At 35.5% G+C, this 19421-nt stretch overlaps 5 protein-coding genes across 9 annotated transcripts; 1 reads left to right on the top strand and 4 right to left on the bottom strand.

Moving 5' to 3' along the window:
- Nucleotides 1–46: 46 nt before the first annotated feature.
- LOC107008766 (peroxidase 51) lies at nt 47–2063 on the bottom strand. Its single transcript, XM_015207928.2, has 3 exons — nt 1423–2063; nt 948–1139; nt 47–831 (listed from the first exon to the last, which is right to left on the bottom strand). The coding sequence occupies exons 1-3, from the start codon at nt 1630–1632 to the stop codon at nt 256–258; spliced, it is 978 nt and encodes a 325-aa protein (XP_015063414.1). The 5' UTR covers nt 1633–2063; the 3' UTR covers nt 47–255.
- Nucleotides 2064–3568: 1505 nt separating this feature from the next.
- LOC107008768 (zinc finger protein 511) lies at nt 3569–7268 on the top strand. The gene is made up of 4 exons (XM_015207929.2): nt 3569–3829; nt 3914–3981; nt 5215–5413; nt 6543–7268. The coding sequence occupies exons 1-4, from the start codon at nt 3701–3703 to the stop codon at nt 6909–6911; spliced, it is 765 nt and encodes a 254-aa protein (XP_015063415.1). The 5' UTR covers nt 3569–3700; the 3' UTR covers nt 6912–7268.
- A 389-nt stretch (nt 7269–7657) lies between these two features.
- Nucleotides 7658–8926, bottom strand: LOC107011918 (ribonucleoside-diphosphate reductase small chain). The gene has a single exon (XM_015211600.2). It carries the CDS (start codon nt 8824–8826, stop codon nt 7837–7839), a length of 990 nt encoding a protein of 329 aa, XP_015067086.1. The 5' UTR covers nt 8827–8926; the 3' UTR covers nt 7658–7836.
- A 750-nt stretch (nt 8927–9676) lies between these two features.
- Nucleotides 9677–14222, bottom strand: LOC107011446 (uncharacterized protein YciO). 2 transcript variants are annotated; one of them, XM_027914269.1, is made up of 10 exons: nt 13633–14222; nt 13400–13515; nt 12599–12652; nt 12467–12491; nt 12167–12289; nt 11605–11771; nt 11430–11499; nt 10993–11091; nt 10518–10578; nt 9677–10003 (listed from the first exon to the last, which is right to left on the bottom strand). In XM_027914269.1, exons 1-9 carry the CDS (start codon nt 13852–13854, stop codon nt 10534–10536), a joined length of 921 nt encoding a protein of 306 aa, XP_027770070.1. In that variant the 5' UTR covers nt 13855–14222; the 3' UTR covers nt 9677–10003; nt 10518–10533. The 2 variants fall into 2 exon arrangements, with proteins under 2 accessions (XP_027770070.1, XP_015066444.1); XM_015210958.2 differs by lacking the exon at nt 10518–10578 and having other exon boundaries at nt 13633–14009.
- Nucleotides 14223–14448: 226 nt separating this feature from the next.
- LOC107011447 (mitochondrial import receptor subunit TOM20-like) lies at nt 14449–18110 on the bottom strand. Of its 4 annotated transcripts, none has more exons than XR_003576303.1 (7): nt 17868–18110; nt 17652–17730; nt 16723–16892; nt 16591–16638; nt 15432–15500; nt 14992–15310; nt 14649–14770 (listed from the first exon to the last, which is right to left on the bottom strand). XR_003576303.1 is itself a non-coding variant. In XM_015210960.2 (6 exons), exons 1-6 carry the CDS (start codon nt 17961–17963, stop codon nt 14636–14638), a joined length of 597 nt encoding a protein of 198 aa, XP_015066446.1. In that variant the 5' UTR covers nt 17964–18107; the 3' UTR covers nt 14449–14635. The 4 variants fall into 4 exon arrangements, 2 of the variants coding, with proteins under 2 accessions (XP_015066446.1, XP_015066445.1); XR_001455892.2 differs by having other exon boundaries at nt 15432–15521; nt 17868–18107; XM_015210960.2 differs by lacking the exon at nt 14992–15310 and having other exon boundaries at nt 14449–14770; nt 17868–18107.
- Nucleotides 18111–19421: the final 1311 nt, after the last annotated feature.

Raw genomic sequence — 19421 nt, 5'->3', positions numbered from 1 at the left:
ATGATGTAAATTATTGCACCAGATGCAACCATGTTGAAGTCAAAACTGAATTCAGTAACACAGGGATTGGATTCATGTAAGTGTCCAATACAAGAATGATCGCAAAATTCCAAAGAAATCCAAGCTCTAGACCTTATACACGTGATTTATTTAAGCCAATTACATCAAATATTGCCAAAAACAAAAATAAACTATTGTAACATGGATTTACAAAATAGCATCTTTTTTCCTTTTGTTGAAGGTAGAACATGGACCTCATGAGTTAAACCTGGTGCAGTCCAGTCTTATTTCACCTTGGCCACCAGTTTTGACACCAACCCTTCCGAGTTTTCTCATTGCAGTGACAAAAGCTCCATTGAAGTCGAAAGCATTATTAGCAAAATCACTAACAGTGCCTTGAGAAGATTCATCAGTGAAGAGCACCTGATCTGAGGTGAACAAACCCTTTCCTTTAACCAGATTCTTGTAATACTCATTGTCAAAGGTTCGTGGAGTTGCAGGGTCCATGTTTATAGCGATAGTTGGATCTACATTTTGAGGGCACATATCCTTAAGTTCTTTAGCATATTCTGGATCCAAAGACGGGTCAACAGGGTTGGATGGGGTAAATGAGTAGAGACGGTTTGCAAAACGGTCACAATGAGAGAAGCCAAGTGTGTGAGCCCCTGAAAGAGCTATCATGTCAAACTGGCTGAGATTGTGTCTGGCAAACATAGTGTTCAGTTGAATGAGATTGAAGTCAGGTTCTGGCAATTTTCCAGCAACCCGAGATGCCTGGGAGATGAGCCCATCACGACGTCCCAATTCTACATTGTATGAAGGGCCCCCTGCCTGAATGTTTTCACCAAAGTAAATGAACAAGTTGAAGTGTCAATTTACATATTATGGTAAATGAAGAAAAAGCCAAAAAAAAAAAGGGGGTATATGGTTTCTGTGTCCTCGATTACCAGCACCACAACATCTCTAGTGGCGATAGCTAAGATATCTGCACATGATACTACTCCAGGGCACTGAGCCTCTACTGCTTGTTTTGCCTTTACCACAGTGTCAAAGCCATCTCCTGCAAGGGAAAGGTTATCCTTGGAATCCTTTTCCGCGTCTCCATTTGGTGAAGCTATCATAACAGATGCGTCACACCCCTGAGGAAATGTGCAACAGAAACTAACAGATGGAACAATTTTAATTTGGGAAGATGAAGAATGCCAATTTTTTGCTGCCAACCAGAACAGGACCCAGAATATTGGTGGTAGCAGCTATTCAAAGTATAGAGTCAGAAGTCTCTTGATCTCTTGTATGTTAACAAAAATGGAGTAATTATTCTTGCTTGTTCTAAAACTTATACCATAATTCAACGAACTAACGTGGGACACTGCGATATGAGTAACAGCTTAATTCTAGAGAGAAATTGTAACAGAAGATTACCTCAACAAAGCAATCATGGAAAAAGAGACGCAAAGTCGCTGGAATAGTGACAAAAGTCTGGCTGAACTTTAGAGACACAGCTTGCTGAACTATAAATTCCACATTAGGACAAGTAAAACCATAGAAGTTCTCTACTAGCTCCCCTTCAGCTCCGCCGAGGATCAATATGATTGCCAAGATCAACACATACAAGCCCCTCAATCTCTCCATTTTTTACTTTCTTGATGAAAAATATTGATCCTTCTTTTTTCTCTCTTTTACTTTTCTCCCTCTACCATCCAATGACTTGTAGTAGCAGAATAAACATATATATACTAAAAGTAATCAGGAAGGTAAATGAAGGCTGATTCTTGTTTCACTGATTTGTTACAGGTCGTTATACTTGTTCAAGTCCCAAAGGTTGTACTAGCTGGATGAGTGGAAAAACTTCCTAAGCAGAGTGTTTTTATCGAAACAAACGAGTATATAAGTAATAAATTAATATAGTTTGATGTGAACACTGAGTAACGAATAATTTGTTTTTTATTTGATGAGCTTGGTGGGTGGACGGTGCACCATCTATTATATTGCAGCTTACCCAATTAACTACTTCCACGTGACTATTTCCTCTTCATACTTCATGTACGTTGCCTTAGTCTCTCAAGTATAAGAGATTAATTCTAATTTTCTTCTCATTTATATTAAACTTGTGTCCTGATGGAAAATGTAAAGCAATTATGGATGATCAAACACACAAAAGAATGCGTCCAGGTCAGATCTGACGGCTGAGGGGAAAAGTAAATTTCAACTATATATTAAATCAAATTCTAAATCTTAAAGTTGGAGAATTTTAGAATTAATTGTTGAATAATTGTTTACGTGATTGCGTGTTAATACTGTGTTTAAAATGTAATCACTCTTATTAGCAATATTCAACGCTGTTGTTTGGTGTTGTATTCTTCTAGTTGCAATCCAATTTGATCTACTCCCACCTAGCAAGTTATTGAGACTTACAGAAAATGACACATTAACTAATCAAATTAGAATAATTAAAATGATCCATATTTGGAAAAAGACAATTACGAGATAAAATAACAAGCTAGATCTGTATAAATACTAGTAGTATATTTTTCTTCTGTATCTCCAACATAACAAATCAAGTAATTTATCCAACCTCAAGCCACACTGTTTCAAGTAAATGACTTTTGTTTTTCAAATAAACAATTGTGCAGCGTAGCTGGGGGCCGGGAGAGACAAAAATGTGGGAGCTATTAATTTATCCTCCCTTTGCCATAGCAACTCATATAATATTAAAAAATATATGGGGTTGTTTGTATCGATTGACAAAATCTTGAGAACCCAGCTGCGATGCACCTTCGTTGTGTACTTTGTCACGCAAAATTTAACTCAAACTTGAAAAACAAAATGAAATTAATCTGTGTTAATAATGTAAAAAGTTGTTAGGTGCGCTATATATGATTATCAGTGAATTGTGAGCTGGCTTGTTAGAGTGGAAAAATGTTGATTAGGTGCATCTTCTTGCAATTCCGCTTGCCAATTATATTTCCCCTAATCCAGCAACTCTATTTATAGATATAACTAAGATTTTTTTTTATTATGTGTATCACGCTGTTAAATTAGTGTCCATAATATTAACACTTTATTCATTGTTTCATAATGTATTGTATTATTTTGTATGGTAGATATAATATTTGGGTAGATTGTATTGTTTGTTGTTTAATAACATTTTAATTGTTTGATTTGATCGTATCGTACTCTATTGTAATTTATAAATTTATTAAAATATCCTTTATTATTTGACTAGATTTAAATAATTAAAGTAAAGCGTAAAATTGTATTTTGAAATATTATGTAAAGTTATAATTGAAAAAAGAAATTAAGTAACAAAGGAACACCAAATTGATTATTCTATAAAATAGGAATTTTCATTATTAAGTAATAACGAAATTTAATAATATAGTACGATATATTTTAAGTAACAATTGAAACAAATATTGTAAATATAATAACAATATAATATAATATAATGGATAATAATAATCCAAATATAGCGTAAAAGAGCAATTTTTTCTTATTGTAGAGGGGTTTAGACAGGATCCCTATACGTGAATTAATATCCTAAAGTCCAAACAGAGAAAAAAATGAAGAGAAGGGACATAACAAAAGATCACATACTTTGCAAAATCAACTTTACATTATTTTTTATTTTTTAAATTTTAGGACTTTCGAGAAAGGAAAAAACGGCAAAAGCATAGGTAGGGAATGAAATTCAAAATTAATGGCGATGGAGTTTGATAGGCAAATCGAATTAGGGTTTCCGTTCTGGAGCCCAACTCGTCGACGTTTTGGTCCTGATGATCCCTTCTTCGCTTACGGTAACATTCAAAGAGAGCTTCTCGCTAAGCAGGTTCGTTCCTTCTCCCTCCTCTCTATCCTCTCCATAATTTGAACTTGCAATCTATCTGTTCACTCCCTTTATCTTCATTTCCAGGTTGCATTGGATTTGACTGAAGAAGAGAACCAGTTAGTTCAAAATACTATCACAGATGACGAAATCAGGTATACCTATTGAAGCTCTTCCATAGTTTATCGGATTTATATACTGAGAAACATCAGAAGACAGTGACATTAAACTATAATTTTGAAGGATATTTTAACAGAATTGAGGTTCATGTTCTTAATCAGCTCGCTCTTCCCTTTTTGTTGAGATTGAGGAAATATGCACTTATCTATGTGTCTGCTAGTAGCCTCAAGTACAAAAGAGAAGTTGGAATAGTTAGGATATACATTAGGACGTGGTTGCAAAATTCTAATTGAATATGTTTTGCTGTTTTTTGCGTTGCAAAGTCGAGTGAAAGATCAGAGCCTTGATTATAGATTAAGAATAGGTGAGAATCGTGAGATGTTGATCCTTAGATACTAATATCTTCATGATGTCAGCTGTCTTTACATGCCTTTTAATGCAGTAACCTGCGAAGGTCGCTGCAGTCACGAGTTTAATACTGGGCATTTCTTTCTAGTTGAATGTTGTTGGCTTTTTATCAAACACCCTTACATACTCAAGCGAAGGGTATTGAACACTTCTTGGTATACAGAAAAGTTGAGAGGTGCATCCGCACAAGGAAGGTTAGGTGCACAAGCAAAAGGAAGATGGTGACAGAACTGAAAGGGAAGAAAAATTCCCCAAAAGAGTGCTTAATGTCAGTATATTGATGAATTTTCTAATAAAAATAAGCTTAGGAAAGCAACGGGCAACGGCTACCTCTTTTTTTCCAGTTCTGTGGTCAGCCCAAAATCGAGAACGCGGAAGTTAAGGGCTGGATTTTGTATCTTTATGTCTAGATATTTACAGGAGCTGAGATAATAAAGAAGAAACTAGAGGCTAACTTTACCATATATCGGTTTCCACTTTCTGGTACTAGTCAGAATATTGATCTGCAGGAAGTTTTGCATAGATTGAATAATGACCTAGTTTTGTGTTTACTATGTGATACAATCACTGTATCACTTTCTCAGATCTTCTTGGCCTAGCCACAATATGCTATAGTGCTCATTTGCACCTGCATTTACTGGTGCTGAGGTCCATTTTTCTTCTTTATTACTGTAAATTATCAAGATCCTAATTATGTATTATTTAACTTGTTTTTTTAAAAAAAAATGGATGTCATATTCTTAACTTGTTATTTTTCTGTCAATCTTGAGGTGATTTCTGGGTTTGTTTACTATAACAAATTTTAGGGGATGTATTTATACATTACTAATTTCTGATAAAATTGATTAAATGCTGGACAGCAATCTCTTCTGTCCAATCATTGGTTGTGGTGCACAGATGAAAAATCTGGATGACTTTGAAGACCACTATGTTACACGACATACTGCATCTTGTTCTGTCTGCTCTCGAGTTTACCCAACATCACGCCTGCTCAGCATACATGTGTCAGAGGCTCATGATTCCTTTTTTCAGGCAAAAGCTGCTCGAGGCTTTCCCATGGTAACATTTTATCTCATAGTTTTCTTTAGGGTGTCCCATAGAAAATGAGGCAAAACCCCTTACACTGTTTAAACGTATTAGGAATATATCTGAGAAGGAAGAAAGTTGAATCAGCAAAATGACACGATTAAACAACTGATGAATTGTTTGTTGTATCATCCAATTTGCGCTCGCTCTAAAAAATGGACTATCCATGCTATAAATAGAGAATCATGAAGAACTGCCATTTTCCAGAAAACACTTCTTTCGACAATAAATCAATCCTTGCACTAAAAAGAGATTTCTAAAACAACAATGGCTGGAGAATTTAGACTGTACCGACTTTAAATATGGTATAATTTTTTTCTTCTCTCTATTTCAAAGTAAAGTATAGTCTGAATTCTCCAGCCATTGTCTATTTCCGAAATCATTTTGAGGTAAGGATTGATTTATTATTGAAAGAAGAGTTCTCTGGCAAATGACAGTTCTTGTTGATTCTCTATTTATATTGTGAATGACTATTTTTAAGAGCGAGCATGAATTGGATGATTCAACAAACAGATTTTCAGTTGGTGAATCATGCCTTTTTGTTGATTCAACTTTCTTCCTTCTCATGCATATTCTAAATGTAGCATGCAGTTCCTGTTTGTTAAGGTAATAGCTGAAGGGATTGTGCAGGCACATACGTGAACAGTTTAGGTGCATCGTCTGGGTTAATGTGGGGGTTATACATAACCCATCCTGAATTTGCATCATCTTGCCCTATCCCTTCCCAAGGAGATAGATGTTTGCATGTCTTTCCAAGTTTATAAGCTGCATGTTATCGGCTTTCTTGATCTTAGTGGTTTACTGGTTGAGGAGTTTACTTCTGACCACTAGGTCAAGTGTCAAGACTGATAAACAGAACAAAACCAACAGGATAGGTGTTCTAAAATAAACTACCTTTAAAGCTTCTGTAAAATTGTAAAAAAATAAATAAATTATAAGCTGCATGAATCTTTGTTGCAGAATTGGCTCTTTGATTGTGGTTGGTCATGTATTTTGTATGTGTTTAGTCTGTTCAAAGAGAGTTATGAGTAACACAGTCTGTTTCGATCTTTTTTAAAATGTCTGGATGTAGCTGTTTACTGGAATTCTTGTTGTCCTGTAGTATGAGTGCCTTGTGGAAGGTTGTGATGTCAAGTTGAAAAGCTACAATAGCAGGCAGCAACATCTAGTTGACAAGCATAAATTTCCAGCATCTTATGAGTTCTTCAGAAAAGCTCGTCCATCAAAAAAACAGAGGCTGAAGCCGCATCATAAACAAGCATCGAATAAGACTCAGGAGACGTCAAGTGCAATGCAAGTTGAGGAAGAAACAATAGACAATCTCGTTTCAGCGGTATCGAAATTAACCACTTCGGATTCTCCTTCAGCAATCAGCTTTGGCCGTAGTAGGGCTCGTGGATTGTCATTTGTGCCTCGTGCAGTTAATCGGCAGAGAGGACCAGTCACCTCAACTGGTGGAACAAAAAACTAGTGGCATGCCAATGGAATCTTGAAGCATCTGAAAATGTCAGGCTCATGTTATGAAAGATATGATCTGAAGCTGATTTTCGAGCATTTGCCGGCAACTGACATTGGCTACAAGTCTACAACATACTGTGGTGATGGTTCCAACATGTTAAACCACTGCTCTTTATTGCATGCTCAAAAGTTTTTGGATGTCTTGTCAAAGGTTGTCACACCTCTGGTGGCTGCAATTAAGCGAACTAAGTTTTTCTCCTATCATGCCCAAACATGTCTAATTTTACTTGTTAATGAATTATAGAAAAGATTGTGGTTTCCATACTAAAGCAATTAGCATATATCAATCCAATTATTTGGTTATATCTCATTTTAGTTTCTCGTGAAAATATATGCACTCCTGCCAATGGGTGCAGCATTAGCATTTCAATTTGAATTTGATGAATTCGTGTTGCTCTGTCAAAGTGCCCAATGACCATGGATGGGGCATAAATTACCCCATTTAGTGAAAAGATTCAATATTAGACTGTTTCATGAAAATACCTCAGGGAACATTGGGTAACATGACCCCAATCATTCACCTCAAAATTTAGCAAACCCAATTTTCTAGGTAGATTTGTTACTTGGTGTGGTGGAACAAAATGAACTTGGTTGATTGATTGGTAGGTTTGTTCCTGGAATATTAAATCTGAAATTCAGTTAATAGGAAATGGGTCGGTTGCATCATATCAATTTAGAAAAATTTAACATCCAAAGAAATAAAAAAGTTGGTGAAGTACTGTAAAAGCACATTTCGTACTGGGACAATGAACAAACATCATAACTAATTATTACAATACTTCTACTGATATATTAATAAGTACTTATATAACTGAACCTTAAAAGAAGAACATAAATCTAATTTCAAAAAATACAAAAAAGAAGCTAGAGTACTAAATTTAAAAGTCCTCGTCCAGCTTGAATTCATGGGTATCACCATTACCATTCAAACTGGACATAACTGAGGCTTTCTGATACTCCCCAACTCTCTTCTCAAAGAAATTAGTCTTCCCTTGTAAACTAATCAGCTCCATCCAATCAAATGGATTCTGAGCATTGTACATCTTGTCATAACCCAAAGCATCCAACAATCTGTCAGCTACAAACTCTATGTATTTACTCATCAAATCTCCATTCATTCCCACCAGAGCACAAGGAAGAGCATCACACACGAACTCCCTTTCTATCTCCACAGCATCTGCAACAATTCCCCTGACTCGCTCCTCAGTTAGCTTCGTCCTTAGCAAACTGTAAAGCAAACACGCAAAATCACAGTGCAAACCTTCGTCTCTTGAAATTAACTCATTTGAGAAGGTTAATCCAGGCATTAACCCCCGTTTTTTCAACCAGAATATCGAACAGAAGCTTCCGCTGAAGAAAATCCCTTCAACACAAGCAAAAGCCACCAAACGCTCAGCGAAGGTTTCGGACCCATCGATCCAACGAAGGGCCCATTTCGCCTTCTTTTCAACACAAGGGATTGTCTCAATTGCACGGAACAATTTGCTCTTTTCGTCAGAATCCTTGATGTACGACTCCAACAGCAAACTGTACATCTCGGAATGGATATTCTCAATGGCGATTTGGAACCCATAGAAAGCACGAGCCTCGGCAACCTGGACATCTTTCATGAACCTTCCAGCGAGGTTCTCTAAAACGATGCCGTCTGAGGCGGCAAAAAAGGCAAGAACATGAGTGATGAAATGCCTTTCACCGGATGTTAGGTTTTCCCAGTGACGAGTATCGGTGGAGAGATCGACTTCTTCTACCGTCCAGAAAGATGCCATGGCTTTCTTGTACATTTCCCAAATCTGTGGATACTGAATTGGGAACATACAGAATCGATCTGGGTTAGAGGCGAGCAAAGGCTCTTCTGGGATAAGAGGCATTTTTTGTTTTGGATAAGAAATTCTAGGGTTTAGTGAGAAGAGATGGCTGCTTGAGAAAAATGATGGGGAATGTGAAGATATTTAAAGACGGCAGAGGCAAAAGGTGTTAGGTTTGAATTAAATACAGTGAGCGCGGTATTTGAATTTTTTAGGAGAAGCTTGCGGGAGAATGAATATAATCCAATTGGCTGGGGGACTAAACTTAATGGACCACAAAATTTCGACTTTCAAATTTTGCCGCCATTATTAATATTCACTTTTACATTTCTCTAAACAAAAGCGTGCATCGTACGCATTTGCATTTCGTGCGCTAAATTTTGGTGCAATTCATTTGACCAAACAGAAGTAATTCTATATCTGGGGTTTGATTGAAAAGAAAAATCTTCAAATACTTCTGAAAAAGAAAGCCATTTCAAGTCTATTTGTATCTCAATTGTTATATTACAGTTTAATTGTAACTATTGGCCGTCATTTATCAGCTGTGTGTTTCGTTACTCAAACGGATAAAAGATTATTCTATTATATATACAACACATAAACCAATCAAGCTTCCTTCTCCACTTGAAATATACAGGAGTAGTGCCCAAAGTAAAAAAAAGAAGATAAAATATTACTGTTACCTGTAAGAATTACTTTAGGAAAATATTAAATTAATTCCTTTAATCACAACCAACTTGATTGTTAGAAAACATCAAACATTAGTTATTTCAACCTTTGAATTGATCAGGAAGAGTTAAAATAATTGAAACCAATTGATCAGAGACTTCTCTCTTCACTACAGACGAGAAAGAAAATAGAGGCATGGCGCTCTGGCAGGACAAGGCTTCCACGGTTTTCACGGAGGAGCTTGCAGGAGAAACGCAATAGAAATTACCATAGGGCAAGAATGAGAGAGAGTGATCATAACATGCTTTAAAGTTTACACAAGCAAAATATTACATGTGATTCTTGATTTACCACATTAAGTATTTACAGCAATCTACACTAATGAAGACTAAAAGACTGTTCAAGATCAAGCGAGGGATTCACCATCTTATCTGTGTGCTGTACAAGAGCTCTGGTTTGAGGAAATGTACATTTTAAGCAGTACTTCTTACTTAAACAGCGGCAACAACGGATTCTATTCATCTACAGGAGAATCATCATCTTCCGCTATCATCCAAGGCTGCTTAGGACCCTGAACAAATGTAAACAAGCAAAACAAAAGAGGATCATCATATAAATGCAGACATTCTAATTCAGAGAATTGACAGGAGAGAAGAGAGAAAAAGTTGATCCATGGTTATTAACTTTTTCACCTTACCAGTAAACAAATCAATCATAGATTTATTATGAATACAAAAATGGATCGAGGACAGAAACCAGTCGGTAATGTACTATTTTCTGATCATTATTTTTAAGCAAATCCCTTTTTAAAGAGCAATATGCCATAAATTTCCAGTCATGTTATTTCTCCTACAATGCATAAACTGGTATCTGGAATCTCCACTTAAGCTTGTCGCAATTGCGTCTATATGATATGTTTCCTAACTGCATTTTAACCGTTTCATGAACCTTGCATCCTTCTGACACAGCAAATCAGTACTAATGCTTGCTGGTACTTAAGCAGTTTTCTCCTTTCAACATGATGTATCTCTGGTATTGGGACGCTCTTCTACAATCCAGTTTAATTATTTCTTCACCACACATACCAGTTTAGTATTTAATTTACTTTGTAAATTTTGATGTGGTTGCTTTAGCAAGTCTCTGCATCTGGGAAACAAAATCATGTACAGCACAAGTCAGCAGCATTCTTCTATTGTCATCTCTTAGGCAACTTTTGTCTAAATTACAGTTTTTATGTACTGCCAGACTCATACACAATACAGAAAACCAACCCGAGTGCAATTGTCGCTGATGAAGGTGCTTATGCAGCTATAAGGCAGCAAGGATTTTTTCATTATAAAGAGCTATCAGGCTATGTGTATTAGACTCTTATTTGACACATAATTCATTGGATATTATGCGTATGCACTCTGAATCAGCTATGATTCACCATACTTACCTAATTGGAATACCGAATACATAGAAAATTGTTAGCCCGCTTTCACTAATTTAAAACATATGCAATCATGTAGGCAAACAGAATGCTAGACATTAGGTCCCAAAAACACACTACTGATTTACCTTTCCCTGCCGTATAATTCTAGGAGCACTTTCAGTCATATCAACTACAGTAGACGGATCAGCCACTCGAACACCCGCATCAACAACAAAATCAAGTCCCTAACATAACCAAAGAAGAAAAGAGAGAGAAACTCAATCCACCATAATAGGACAGGGCACTGACCAAGCAAAACATGTAGGACACCAAATATACACATATAGATCTGAGACAAAAAAAAAAAAAACATGTACAAGAAATGGAGCTGAATTAAAAGAATTAAGCATATCCAACTTACGAGTTGCAGCAATAACAGATCCATATGTAAGAGACATATAACACAAAGGGAATTACAAAAAATTGTTGATCTCTAAATGCAAAAAACAAGGGGATGGAGTTGTTTGCAAATTGCAAGTGCCAAAAGATCTCTAAAGCAGCCAAATCTTTAGTGGAATAGTACCTCTGGACCATATACATCAGCGATAATGACAGGATCCAGTATCCACTCATCCTCCTTTGGTGACTTGACGCTGAACCAAATCAAAAACTATCATTAGGTATGTAAGCCCAAAACAGAAGTACAACTGTGCAAAAATCAGTTTACTCATTTTCCCTATGCTAGGATGTCAGAATACCTTGTGGATATTAGAGGTCCATCCAACTTTTCTAGGATTGCTTGACAGACAGGATCATCAGGTATACGAACACCAACATTTTTCCTTGAAGCATATTTGGAAGTTGCAGACCCGTATCTCGTGCATTGTTTTGGTAGCTGTTTGCTAGCAGTTAAGATGAAAGTGTACTGCCACACAGGTGATTAATAGTTTAGGTACATTATCAGTATCAAGATATCTACAGGACTACTCAGACCTGGGTACCCAAAATGTCAAAGATTTAATGAGTCAAACGATCTTAAAGTCACCTCATGCACCCCCACCCCACCCACCCACTCCGCACGTAAAGAATAAAGGAAAAAATACGCATGAAGTAAGTAGACGACCAACTAGGAATTTAAGTAGCAAAAGAAACTCTCATACCACATAGCAAAACCTGATGAAGAAATTCGACTCTAGGGTATCACTAGACTTCCGACACTCCCGACATACGTATACCAGATTTATTAAAAATTTAAATTGGAAAATTTGTTAACAATTTTCAGCACAATAATCGTCTATAGAACACGTTACACATACTTACAGGACCAGGTAGACAGTGCTTGACTGCTCGAAAAATGTCTGTAAGACCTTGGGCATTACCACGGGGAAATCCAGTTGTATATGTATCTATGTCGCGGAAAGATCGACAAATGATACTTAGGGGCTGCAAAATCATAGAAGATCGTAAAGAAGACAGCATAAAGGACAGTACAAGTGACAAATATGGAGGTACATAGGCAGGGAAGGAAACAAAAAATAAAGGCATCGAATCAGATCCAGCATCCACTGGGTTGCTTTATCTGATGCAATGGTTCAGTTCAGCAACATAAATGCAACTTGCCTTTGAAGGTTCTATCTCTTTTATTCTGGCCAAAAGAAAAAACAAAAAAGAAATGGACATTGTCATCAAGGGACCTGAGAAAGAAATGTTAAGCATTAATTTACGCTACCAGAGAGGTTTAGTATAACTAACCTACGAAGACGTTCAATGGCTGAATGACTGCTCAGATCACAAACTATTGCATACCTGTTTGAAAGACGTCAAATATCAGAATTCAGGGTATAAAAGATTCTGATTGAGGCTTAAAGTACACTTCTTAACCAAATTGATACTCCTCCAATTCATTTTTATATAACACAACTTCATATTGCAAAGAATTAAGATGCTTTATACTTTCAGTGATTGGAACGTGATGATTATCATCCAAATGTCACTGTTTGGGAATGGCTTCCAGCAGTATGTCCATTTTACTATCCATCTGATAGAAAAAATGATGATCACTCATATTCCCTAGCGGACTAAAGTCAACCTCACTCTATCTAATCTCAAAACAACATTGCATTATTGGATGACCATGTTGCAACACTATCAGCGAAGCTCAAATCCATTAAGTGAAGTAGGTTTGATTCTTAAAGTCTATAATATTTAAAAGCCTAAAATTCAGGCTTCATTGTTGAGGAAAGGAATGAAAAGGTAAAATATGATTACCTAGTTGGAGGTATGAACGAAAAAAGGGAGGAAGTCCTAACACAAGATATTGATATGCAAGTCCTAGTATCAAGTAATACCAAAATGATTGAATAGTAGAAAAGAAAATAAAATTGGAGATACATGGAAGGTTATATTAGCATTTTCATTTTTACATGACTCAATCAGAAGTTGAACCAAAATTTTTAATATGGACAGAGTAATAAGTATAATTAACCATCAAGAGAAGCCGTTCAGGTATAAACACAAACTAATTGATAAAAAAGGAAGAGAAATAAAACATACAGAGTGTCAGTGGGAATGACTCCAACAGCTCCTCCTTTAAGAAGTTCAACAACTGGATCCAACTTCCAAGAATCCGAGCCAAATTGATCAACTTGAACATAGAGCAATCCATCTTCCTACCACGTTTCGAGTATTAGTACATAAGAAACAGAATAGTAATTAGTCATGCGTAGTTGGAGTACTTGCTAACTATAAGCAAGGAACAGGGCATATTAAAATTGAGAGATTCAAACCTTAGTTAAGCGAGGAGCCGAGTATTTGAGGCGTTTAGGACTTCTCTTAATAACCGCCAAGGATTGGAATCGGCGGGTTTGGGGAGGAACGGCAGTGTGGAACGACAGACGTGTGGGGAATGAAGAAAAAGAGCGACGGAATGAGAGAGGCACTGCTCCGGCAAGTCCAGAGTGTCCCACTGCTTTAGCTTCCAATGACATCTCTTCCACACCTACAATCATCTTGACAGAAGACTGGAGAAAGTGGGTTGGTTAGTTTGCTGGGCAACTTAAGAAATTCATTTCACGACACCGTTTCCCTAAACGAAATTTGGATTTTATTAGGAGTACTTTTTATTTGAGCTTAAAATATGTAAAACAAACTAATGTGGTCATTTTAGAATAGTCACAATCCCGTTCACATGAATAAACTATCAGAAAAATCAACCACACATATGCCACATGATTTAGTTCAATATCGGAAGAAAAAATAAAATTCCTTAGGTGAACAAAAAGATCCACTCAAAATGAGATGAAGGAAATGGAATCGCTTTTTGGCCTGACTAACTTGGTCCGAACTTAATTGAATTTCATGTCTTCGTTACCGAACATGCGCACTAGTTAAAACCAATTCAATCTGGCTTAAACCTGAATCAGAAAAATGGAATATAGTACAATAAATCATATCCCACCTAATCAATCCACAAGTTAACTGCAAAATTATTTCTGAATTTGATAAGCCAAACAGAACATAGATGTGTCACAACCAGCAATTAATGACCGAAAAAGAGGGAGGGGCGAAAATGCCAGAAGTTAACTAGGAGCGCAGACACAATATTCTAAAACAGCTCATAAAATCGTTTTATAACTAGTATCAATCAAAGGACAAAAGAGTGTCTTAATTCAAAATATGTTACACCAGTAAATCCTATCTATATGGCAAAAGCTTGAATCGCCAAAAGCCATGTTTATGCAGGAAAAAATTACATCATGTATTTTTGCCTAGAAGATTGTATTTTGGCCCTTATCTTGGAAGAGGATGTGCAGGTGGCGGCATATTAGATTTCGCAAAGCCAATCCATGCAACAAGTCCAACAGCAAGTATTACCCATCCAAAAACGTCATACTTCAGATCACTGCTCTTCTTCTTCTTCGCACCCTGAATGCATGAGCAAACAAAGAATGAAAGGTTAAGCAAGTCCTCTGACTCTGTGAAACTTAGTTCAATGAAACCAGCCCACTTAATTTTGGAATTTCATTACTTCAAAGGAACAGAACAAGAATGGAAAAAACTTCCTTTTGGAATTTCGTTACTTCAACGGAACAGAACAAGAATGGAAAAAAATGTAAAGAACAATTTAAAAAAAACAGAAACATTACCACCAAACTATGTTGAAGGCAATTTCCACACAACGTATTTAATTTTTTTTAAAAAAAAAGTGGTGTCCTTGCCAGGTTGCAGGCCACTGACTAATCCCATGGGATACATGTCACCTCCCATCAACAACAGGGGTCACTCTATCCATCAATGCTTGTCCACCAAGGTTGGAAAGATGTGAAGAAATTCAATCTAGCGTTTGTCCCCGAGACCTCATGGTTCTCAACCCACTTCATTGACCATTAAATTAACATCCTTGGGTGCATAAAGTTTTTAATTTTGTAGGCCATAGATGGAATTGTGTAGTGCACTCGGTATGCACTTTGTAAAACAACCGCACCGCATAGAAAATGAAAAGAGTAAGATTTACAAAAAACAAACTAAAGTAGCATGATTCAATAGAAATATATATCAGGGTGGGAGAAATTAAAATGTATAATACCTTTGTACTTGATGTTGTTGTAGATGGTCCTGGTCCCATAGCTTGTTGAAGGGGACCTTGTTTGTGAATCTGGGCATGCAACTCTGAAGTCTAAAATAATGTACAACATAAATAACAAACAGAAATGACATACATACATAATAAAATAATTAATAAGGGCAATTGGTTCTCATAAAATGATAAAACAAAATCCCAAGAGCAGTATGAATCACCTAGAAGGACATTTACAAACATATAAGTTATATCAATAAACATCCAACACGTCATTATTCCACAAAAGGGTGCAATGAAATCTCAGATCAAACTTCTTTCAATCCTTCGCCACCTAAGAAATATGAACCTATGAACTATCTGAAGAATCTTACAGAATGTAAAAATAGAGAAGAAAAGACCAAACGTTCTGATACTCAAATCATTGATTAAAAAGTATACAAATCATAATTCTTTCTTCTTATTATATGCAAGTGAATTTCAAAGTATCTACTGAATGTGAAGACAATGCATAGTTGCTAAATCATACTTAAGGTGCATATTTTTCTTTATAAGATACTTAGGGCAGACAATTTAGCATGCCTAATCAGTATGATGTAACTGCACGACGTACCAGAGTTCAATGAATTGGACAAGTAATGTGTACTGCATAGGATGAAATGGCTAATCCAAACTAGGCCAAGGACTTTTTAAAAAAGATTACATTGAAAGACCAACTTCATAGATTTCTCTTCAATGTGCATCGATTAGTTTGATGTTTTCTGCTACCTCTACAAATATATTATGTGAGCCTACGGCCTAGCTAACATCTAAAATTAGGATATGCTTCATTAAGAATACATCATGTTACTCTGAGTAGAATGAATTATGTGTTGTTAGCTGATTGGAAGGAAAAGGCTGCCTCAAACCACTACATTTTGAGCAATCATGCGGTGAATCACATATACATAGAACTTCCTTTGATAGATGAAATTATTTATTGTGAAGGAAAAGAATAGGAAAATTGAAGGCATACTGTGCCAAACAATCAACCAAAGAGGAAAGCTCCTCAAAGTACACATGAAAACTACTTGTGAAGGCACTTCTTCCAGGGAAGACTTAAACATGTGACAAGAATTCAACACACTAAACATACTAAAGACCAACTAAAAAACAACACTAACTTTACCTTAGAAGAAACTTCAAATGATTTCTGATAAAGCTCGTTTTCTGGATCCTACAGTTAACAGGAACAAAGCGTTGAAAGTAAGCCCCAAAACTGCGTTAAAAATATCAAAATGAGCATAGAGAAAAAATATACCGCATCAACAGCCTGCTGGAAGCACTGGGCTGCTTTGTCAAAAAAAATCTTTGCTTCATCTTCGTCGGGATTTAGAAAGCCATGGGATGTATATGCATTCCCCAAACACCAAATGGCGTCATGCTTCTGTGGATTAACCTCCAAAGCCTCTTCTAACTTTGAGATAGCATCTAGAGAGTGTATATTTCCCAATTAGAAGACAAGAACAGATAATACTATCACTATCTTCAGTTCCATCAACTTATTACAAGAAAAAGGCCCCGAATTTCAACCCACCCTTCAAACATTTCCTTCTACAAAATGAGTATGCCTTAATAGGATGGTCTTAAAGCTATCAGTGCGGAACTTTATCATCTATAATACATGCCAGTTCAAAAATAATATATGGTCTTTCAGTGAAATAACAAAATTGTTTGATTACTAACCATGAAAGACAACATCCCTACTATGCTATGAAACATGTCTTTGGTTAGTTACATATAAGGGCATCGAAAGTGTTCAATATGTCTCATCCCTCTGCTCCTTTTCTTAGGTTTTCCGTTAAATTCTTACATATAAGCTCAGTGCCAGGTCATTTCTCACACTCGCAAATCCATATGGAAATTTATACGAGAACCCAAATTTGGTTAATTGTTGGGAGAGTGTTGAAATAAATAGGTCATTCAAAATGTTACACTTGTGGTGTCACCTATCAGTTGACTGTAGATGCAGTTAGAATGAATATCATAGGAGACCAAGGCAAAAAAAGTTAAGTGATCCCTTCCAATCTAACTACGCCTAACTTGGAGGATAGAGTTGCTCAATAGCTATACTAGTGGTTCTAAAAACTACTCAGACCACTTCACATTCATTGCCCTGATTCCTTGACAAGAATTAATTAAATTAAACAATCCAATAACTCTATAGATACTAGAAAGAGAAAGAAATACCAGATATCATTTTCTTTGATTCGCTGACCGACTGGAATTGTGATAATTCCAGTAATGCACCTGCCCATCTTGTCAAATTCTGCACGAATCAGTGAGAAACAAATGTCACGATTAATTAGTCAATACGCACACAACATCAATTAAATAACAAGTTAGAGCATGAGAATGCATATGTTGTCTATGAGTAATAGAAGAAAATGAAAAAAATATATGTGCCTCGGCATCAAGAGGATCTGTAGCATATGTAGTTTCGGCAGTCTTGCGAGCGTGCTCGAAAAAGAGGAGTCGGTCGAAATCACTTTGCATATCCATGATGAACGGTATCGAAAACGGACGTTCCTTTGCGCTTTGTTCGATAACTAGGGTTCTAAATTTCAACTTGAAGCGGATGAGACCTAGTCCGCTTATCTTGTAAAACACCAGCGGACGTGTCGATGAGATTGGGCCTATTCCTCACCATGTGAAGATGGGCCTCTTCCTGATTAAAATGGCATTTATGTCAATATAATTTTTATAATTAAATATAATAATTTTTTGAAATAAAAAAAATGTATCGTTGCTTCCTTTCTCGGTCCTTTTGCTTCTTAATTTCTTTCTTTCTTTTTTAAAGATCTTCTTCTTGTCTTTCTCTCTCTATCGTCACTATCTTCGTATTCTTATTTTATTTTCTTTTCTTTTTTAATAAAATTCTTCTTCTCCTTTTAATTTTTATTTAATTAACAAATTAATTTTTCATATTTCATTATGTGCATGTCACTATTTTTATATTAAAAAAAGGATGAAAAGAGGAACAAAAAAATCGTAAAATTGTATAAAATCACATTTTAAAGCAGAAATTTCAAATCATTAAAATTACAGAAGTAAGAGTTCACCATTGATAGTCATTATAAAGCTTCAAATTTTGAATTCATTATTTGCATTTTACGAATTTGTGATAAGTTTAAATAGGTAATTCTACAAATAATTGAAAACGTCGTTTGGAGTTCATATCTCAATTTTAAGAGGATTTGATCAAGCTTATAATTGATTGTAGGAGAAATACTAGATTGAAATGAATTAAATATAACATTAAATTGTCTTGCAAATGTATTAAAGTTGAATTAGATGATACAATTTTAATGCAGATTTAATTCATTTTGAAGTTCTTTTGATTTATTTGTTACTATTGGATACTTGTTTAATTCATTACTGATATAACTTATCAGTTTATAGATCACTGTCTTAATTCTCTTTTATAATTCAACTTTAAATACTGTGTAATACAATTTTAATGTAAATTTAATTCATTTCACATTTTTTTAATTTATTTGTTACTATTTGATACTTGTTTAATTCATTATTGATACAAGTTTAATTCAATCTACAGATCATTGTCTTGTCAGTCATTAGCTACGTTTTCCATTCATTTTTAATTCTCTCTTCTTATTCAAATTTCACACAGTGTAACACAATTTTAATCAAATTTAATTCATTTTGAATTTTTATTTATTTGTTCCTATTGGATACTTGTTTAATTTATTATTGGTACAAGTTTAATTCACTCTATAAATCATTATCTAATATTTCATTTGTTGCATTTTTTATTCATGCTTAATTTTTTCTTCTACCTCGACTTTAATATTTGTGTAATACATTTTTAAAATACAAGTCAATTAATTGATTGATTTGTTACAATTGGTTACTTGTTTAATTCATTATTGATACAAGTTTTATTCAGGGTACGTGCATATCAAAGAATGTTCTTTTGTTTTCTACATTCTACATTCATAT

Source organism: Solanum pennellii, chromosome 2 (assembly GCF_001406875.1).
Source record: "Solanum pennellii chromosome 2, SPENNV200".
NCBI classification, from domain to species: domain Eukaryota; kingdom Viridiplantae; phylum Streptophyta; class Magnoliopsida; order Solanales; family Solanaceae; genus Solanum; species Solanum pennellii.
This window is presented reverse-complemented; position numbering and strand designations above follow the sequence as displayed.